This window comes from Cynara cardunculus, assembly GCF_001531365.2.
Source record: "Cynara cardunculus var. scolymus isolate 2C chromosome LG 4, CcrdV1, whole genome shotgun sequence".
Classification (NCBI taxonomy): Eukaryota; Viridiplantae; Streptophyta; class Magnoliopsida; order Asterales; family Asteraceae; genus Cynara; species Cynara cardunculus.
The window spans coordinates 6,869,486-6,876,877 of NC_037531.1; the positions used below are offsets into that span (position 1 = coordinate 6,869,486).

Below are 7,392 nucleotides of genomic sequence, written 5' to 3' on the forward strand. Positions count from 1 at the left end.
GAAGTTGACGAATTTGTCAGTCGTTTGACATTGAAGCGTCTTAGAAGAATATTTCGTCTGCCCGGACCAGGATCTACTGGTTTTGAAGATTTTATATCAGACGAACAATTGTGTCTAGATATCAAGCGCCTAGCATACTCGACAGTTCTGAACAACCCAACTCAGTTCAAACGACGTTTCCTGCCTTCAATCTGGCACTTACTGTTCTCTATCTTGAATAGATGTATGACGTCAAAAACAGCGGGCATAGATACATGCAGTAGCTCATTTCTGAAATTCTTTCATGGTGTAGTCTTTTCAAGAAATTATGACTTCGCCTTAGTCATGTGGAATGAGTTGGAAGAGCTAGTCAATGCGAAGAGATTCCCGTCAAAAGCTCGAAAATTTGTGCCATTCCAGAGATTTCTACAATTATTCATTAAAGCCATGATGAATGCTAATGAGGATATTCCGGCCAAATCCAGTTTTGAAAAAGGGCCAACATTCACCATGACATTCATCCGTTGAATGTTAGTATTGAACAAGCCATGGCTAGCCCAGCTATGCATTTGCACACCCCTCCTATCCAYTCAATTGGTTCTCAACAACCAATTGTTTCAATTTCACATGGGGATATAGCTCATATGCTAACTACTTCTCATTTGGAGAATGTAGTTATTGAAACAAGTAGGCCGCTGCCCCAGCCTACGACTTCGATTCTGTGCACCTCGAGTCTAGAGCCGATACACATAGGTACACATGAGTCAGGAGCATATGTTGCTCCAAGTGCAGTTCTTAGTGAACTAGCTGCAACGACCAGAGTGATGTCTTTTGACATTTCACAAGGACAGGTCGGAAGCCCTACCAATGCTAATATTATGCCAACATTGAACGTAGGCACAACAGTTTATTCAATTGTTGTTATAACTGGTATTCTAAGTGAACCGAGAGTTACTTTACCCGACTTCGTGTCAAGGGAATACCTGGACGGTGCCCTAAAGGCTGTTCAAGACAATATGGATGCTCACATGGCTAGTCTCAAAAGAATTTTGAAGGGGAAGGAGGTTATAGAAGAAGAGACACCATCTGTACCAGATCAATCGGTGGATGAGCTGAAATTGTTGTTGTATGCCAAATTAATGGCATCTCAGAATCCAGATGCTGAGGACGCAGATTTGGTCGGTATCTTACGTCAACAATTAGACGTGAACCACTTTGTTAGAGCCTCAGAGTTTTTGGCTTTTCAAGATGTGGTTACTTCTAGCTTTTCCAAAGTTAGCAAGTTGATCACATCTAACACCCAAGATCTTAAAAGTTCAATAGACGCCCTAGCTGAACGGGTGTCTACCTTAGAAGAAACCTGCAGGTCTCAGGCCATATCTCTCAAAAGAAGGCATGACGATCAGGACGATCCAGATAGTCATGAGGGGGAGAGAAAGAGACAGAGATTGGCTGAGACTTCTGAACAAGGTGTAAGGGTTTGTGAGGAGACATCAACTCAAGACGTTACTGCTGAAGCTTCTGACCCGAAATCAGTCCGGGAAAGAACAATTGAGGTTATTGAAGTTGTAGATGAAGGTTTGGAGACAAGTCCTACGATCGAGCCAATGGTTGAAAAGCCTGCGGACTCCACTGTAGGAACAAGGATGGTATTGGACTTGTCTGCCAACGTTGGTTTCAACGAAGCGTTCTCTAAAACTCCGGGTGGAGAGCAAGACTTTGGAGAAGACAATGACAATATAGACGAATCGACTGGGATCGATTTTGACTTTGAAGCTGATATAGATGATGAAGATCTAGTCTTTCCTGTTCAAGAAGAACGTCAGTCTGCTCCAGAATCTTCCACTGCAGTCTTATCTGATGTGCTAGATATTCCAGCTCAAAGAGAACATGTTGATCCAACTGAAAATCTTCACCAAAGACTATGTGCCATTTCATACTAGAGCTAACTTTCCTGGATATGATCGAGCAAGGATCCGAGAGCCATATCTTGAAGATATCTACTTTGGAATCTTCATCCGTCATAGACAAATTTTGTACGGTGACAGAGTTCTGGGTATTCATAAGCAGACAAGAGAATATCGTACTGAATACCGTCATCTTCTGAAAGCCAAGTGCCAACCAATCAGTGAAGTTCGTACAAAGCATCGGATTGCGATTAAACAAATAGATGCTCAGAAATTGTTGAGAATCTGGTATCCTGTTTTCACTGTAACAAGGCATGATGGTCAGATTTGGAGATTCAGCGAAGCAGACTTYTYGAACTTATACTTGGATGACCTTGAATATATGTATTTTGAACTCAAAAACATGACGATCAGAAAAGAAGGAGAATTGGTTGCTCTTGAAGCAATCAAGAGATTTATACGCTGTCATGTTAAACTGGCAATGGTCATTGATGTACAGATGGGCCTTGAAGACAATCAGTGAATCATCAATCTTAAAAGACCAAATCAAGACCTAGAAGACATTGAAGGCTATCCAGTGTATATGGTTCTTGAAAGCCAGAGTTCGGGGTCGTCTATTTTGCTCAACTACAAGTAAAGAAGTTCATGAGATTTAGCGAGTTGAATAAGTATTCTGACGGTACGATCAAATTAGTGAGAAGGACACTTGACTTGAAGAGGGTGATGAACGATAAAGCTGCTGAATCTGAACGGATGAGTTCCAAGGAAAGATACTTGCTGATAAATGCGATAAACTTGCTCGAGGAGAAGATCCAATATAGGAATGCTCTAAGAAGATTGGAGAAGATACTTGGACTGCGGAAAACGAAATTCACAAGAGTCCAAACTTGAATCCAAAGGGGGAGAATGTTGGGTTCAAGTTAGAGCGTTAAAGTTGTATTCAAGTTTCTCCTTAGAATAACTTTATTATATAATAGTGTATTTTTACTATTTCCTATTATAAATAGTATTTTCCTTTGTAATTGTCATTACGAAGTCATTAGAAGAATTGTAATCAAGATTAGAGCTGTAAATTTCTCTCTCTCAATCTTTGATAATATTCTCTCTACTTTTATGTTCATCTTGATTCTTGAAGATCATATCATATTTGTATGATTTCTGAACTTCACAATTACAGATTGGCCATTTTGGGGTTTTAAAAACTCAAAATGTTTTGAAGGAACAACTTTATTGGCCTAACATGAAAAGGGATGTTGAACGCATTTGTGGTAGTTGCCTTCAATGCAAGAAGGCGAAATCAAGATCCTTTCCTCGTGGTTTGTATACTCCACTTCCCATTCCTCATTCTCCTTGGACTGATATTTCCATGGATTTCATACTAGGATTACCAAAAACTCAATGAGGAACGAACTCAATTTTTTTTGTTGTTGATCGATTTTCAAAAATGGCATATTTCATTGCTTATAAAAAGACGGATGATGCAAAACACGTGGCTAGCCTGTTTTTCAAAGAAATTGTCCATTTGCATGGTATTACAAGAACGATCATTTTCTGATTGCGATGTAAAGTTTTTAAAGCTAATTTTGGAAAACTCTTTGGGGAAAGCTAGGGACAAAGTTGCTAATTTCTACTTCAAGTCACCCACAGACTGATGGGCAGACTGAAGTAACAAATAGAACATTGGGAACTTTGCTGAGGGCTATCATAAAAAAGAATTTGAAAAGTTGGGAGGAACATTTGCTCGTTGCTGAATTTGCTTACAATCGTACTATTCACTCATCAACCAATTTTTCTCCATTTGAGGTTGTTTATGGTTTTAATTCTACCACACCCTTAGATTTATCTCCTTTGCTTGATTTATCTCCTTTGCCTGTCAAAGAGCAGTTGAATTTAAATGGTGCAAAAAAGGTTGAATTTGTGAAAAAGTTACATGAGCAAGTACATGCAAATATTGAAAGGAAAACTAAAAAATACGTCAAAGAAGCCAACAGGGGGCGTAAGAAAATTGTGTTTGAACCGGGTGATTGGGTATGGGTTCATATGAGGAAGGAAAGGTTTCCAGCTTCAAGACGCACCAAATTACATCCACGTGGTGATGAACCATTTCAAGTAGTCGCCCGTGTTAATGATAATGCCTACAAGTTTGATTTACCAGGTGATTATGGTATAAGTGCCACTTTTAATGTTTTTGATTTGTCTCCATTTGATTTTGATCTAGGTGGTCTCGATTCGAGGACGAATCGTTCTGAAGAGGGAGCGGTTGATGAAAATCCTATCAAAGAAAAAGGAGACAAGCGTGATGGAAATTCAAAGCTCAATGGAAACTCATATGAAGTTGATCCACTTAAAGGAATGGATGGGCCAATGACGCGTGCAAGGAGAAAGCGGATGCAAGAAGCTTTGGTTAATCTCATCATTTCAGCCACTACGGTAGACACAATACCTCAAGCCCGATTGGATAAATTATCTTGTGTTGTTGGGTAAACTTTTACATGTTTGAGTTGTCCTTCAAGGCCCAATATTACATTTTCGTTTTTTTTTTTGCCTTTTATTTAAATAAAAATAGTCTTGAAAGTCAAGTTAGTCATTACGAGGGAAATCCTAAGAGTTTAGGTCTTAAATAATGTCTTTAAGAGCCTTTAATTTTGTACTTAGTAAGGGTCTAGTCATCAAATCAATATATTGTGAGGTTATTCTTTTACTTGTTAGTTCTCTTGATTGAAGGAATTTGGGTCTTGCAAGACTAATAGTGCTTGCAATTCTCACTTAGCTTATCACTAGGTTTCTTCCCCGTAGTGTGGCGCCTTAACTTTAACATCTTGTTTTTTTTGCAACTCAAAGGTGTTGGATTTCATATATGCCTCATTGTTGAGTTTCAATAATAAGGTTGTTGGGTTTCTTGAAAGAGTTTGTGTTTCTTCTTTCAATCTTTGATTGCTTACTTTCTTTGCATTCCAGAGGTTTTGGGTTTTGTATACCTTTCATTGTTGGGTTGAAGAGTAAGAAGTTAAGTTCTTGGAAGTACACGAGATCAAACAAGAACGGTCCAACGTATATTGAAGTCTTCTTTGAAGGTTTCACATCACCTATTTTAATTTATTCTTGAACAGTCAAAAAAGACTAAAGAATTTAGTAAGGATATGATAATACTTCAAAAAAATATAGACAAGAGAAAACATCTCAATTAGATCACCTTCTTTCCGGGATTCACTAGGCTTAAAGCAACTTCAAAAGCAGTATTTGCAGCTGCAATAGCATCAGCTGCTCTACCTGTTACATGAAACCATCTATATGACTAACCATATCACTTAAATCACCCAACAATCGTTTACTCACCAAATCATTAATAAGCACAAAAATCTAGTGTGAAAAATCGTCAAACATATGTTGATCATGATAACACTTACATTTTCAAATATAACCTTCTTCCAATGTTCTCTCATCACTGACATATTGTGTTGTTCCCAGACAAACATGTGGAAATGCAACAGCAACACCCTTTCAATCTGCTTCTTAACATTCTGGTACTTTTGTGTTGGAACTGTAGCCTGATTCAGCCCGTGGAATGGACTACATACAGTAAAACAGTTGGGAGCAATAAGCATCCCATTATATCCATTTCACTTTAAATTTTCTGCCCATATATGGTGGTAACAAAAATTACTAGAACATATAAGTACTCTTATATCTCGTTCTTTGTTTTCCACACTTCACAGGGGTCAGTATTCATCATAATCTGAAATGACGAGGTAGACGGCCACATCTGCTCTGTGCTCTAAGTATTTCTTTCGCAAATTCTTGATTTCCCGTAAGCAGAAGGCCATTCAAGATTCGATTGAAGGTAAACTTCCGAGGAATAAATCCTCTATCCACCATTTCTATCAACAGATTCCCTGCCACCATTAGATCATCTGATCTCTTCCTCACAAACATTGCACTGATCAAAATATTGTATGAATCTAAATTGGGCAAACATTCTCCGGTACCCATTCTCTCAAAAACTTTCAAGCTCTTCTCAATTTCACCTTCATCACAATAATACCTAATGATCACATTGTAAGTTTGAACATTCGGTTCACATTCGTTGTGTTTCATACTGTCCAAATACTCCATTGCCTTATCCATCTTTCCAACATGACACAACCCTCTGATCACTACGTTGTAAGTAGTTGAATTAGGCGTATAACCCTTCTTCAACATCTCCTCGAACACCACAATAGCATTTTCCACATTGTCTTTTTTGCATAGAACTTGAATAAATGCATTGTAAGTGGCCACAGAAGGAAGTATCCCTGCTCCAATCATTTCATCGAATACCTGGCATGCCTTTTGAATCTCGCCTGCAACCCCAAATCCATGAACCACCGTCGTGTAGGTAACAACATCCATCTCACATTTTCGCCTTTTCATCTCCAAGAAGAACTGCCAAGCCTCTTTTATCTGACCCACCTTGAAATAACCATTAAGAATAACATTATACGTTTTGATAGTTGGCTCCAGACCGCTCTCCACCATCTCCCTAAACACCTCCAAGGCCCTAGGTGTTCGCTTAATTATACAAAAACCATTTGCGATTATGTTATAACTAATTGTATCAGCTCTAAATCTTCTCTTTAAAACCTTAAACAAGTTATAAGCCATTTCAACTCGTTTAGACTTGCATAACACATCAAGAAACGTATTGAAGCTATTCAAATCTTGTTGGCAGCCATGTTCGTGCATCGACAAGAAAACTCTAACAGCTTTGTCGGATTTTCCAGCGGATACGTACCGTTCGGTTATGATCGCGAATGTTCTCGGGTTCGGGCCAAGCCTTCGTTTCCGCATACGGGCAACAAGCATCCAGACGGCCTTATAGTCTCGTAATCGGGCGGCGATGTCGATGGCGTGGTCAAATGAGGCGGCAGAGTGGGTGTAGGTCGGATGGTGTTCCAGGAGCTTGAAAAATTGGAGGGCTTTGGGGCCATGGTTCCACAGCCGTTTTAGGATTTTGTTCACCAGCTCCGATGTCCAGCGGACTGAGCTGGTTTTTATATTTTGGGGTAGGGTTTGTGGGTCTAATTTTAGAATGAGATCGGAAAGGCCGGCGGCATCATCCGCTGCTAGCGGCGGCGAGAGAGGATGCGTAGTGGTGGTGAGGTTGTAGAACGATGGTTTGTATTTTAGAGAAGATACAAGAGAAAAGTGATTTCTCATGTGAAGCCGACGGCGAGGGGTCAACATTTCCGATTACGGTCTCCGATCAATGTCACTTTCAGTCACCGTATTTCTATGGGAGCAATAGCCTCATGTGAATATCAAAACCACCCTCAGGTTTATAGAAATTGCAAATAACACCTTAAGGTTAAGAATCTTTTTCATTTTCTACCTTACAATATTCATATCAATTCTCAATATTACCCAATTCCTTCACCATTTGTGATGGTATACACTACCAAAATCGAGCAATAGTGAATGGTTGTAACATATAATCCTTTAAGGAGTTGGAAATTATGTCTGCAGTTGC

At 39.3% G+C, this 7,392-nt stretch overlaps 1 protein-coding gene across 1 annotated transcript; it reads right to left on the reverse strand.

The window, feature by feature from the left end:
- Nucleotides 1-5,032: 5,032 nt before the first annotated feature.
- On the reverse strand, nucleotides 5,033-7,110 carry LOC112511513 (pentatricopeptide repeat-containing protein At1g74900, mitochondrial). Its single transcript, XM_025117157.1, has 2 exons — nucleotides 5,294-7,110; nucleotides 5,033-5,156 (listed from the first exon to the last, which is right to left on the reverse strand). The coding sequence occupies exon 1, from the start codon at nucleotides 7,107-7,109 to the stop codon at nucleotides 5,616-5,618; it is 1,494 nt and encodes a 497-aa protein (XP_024972925.1). The 5' UTR covers nucleotide 7,110; the 3' UTR covers nucleotides 5,033-5,156; nucleotides 5,294-5,615.
- Between the last annotated feature and the right edge of the window lie 282 nt (nucleotides 7,111-7,392).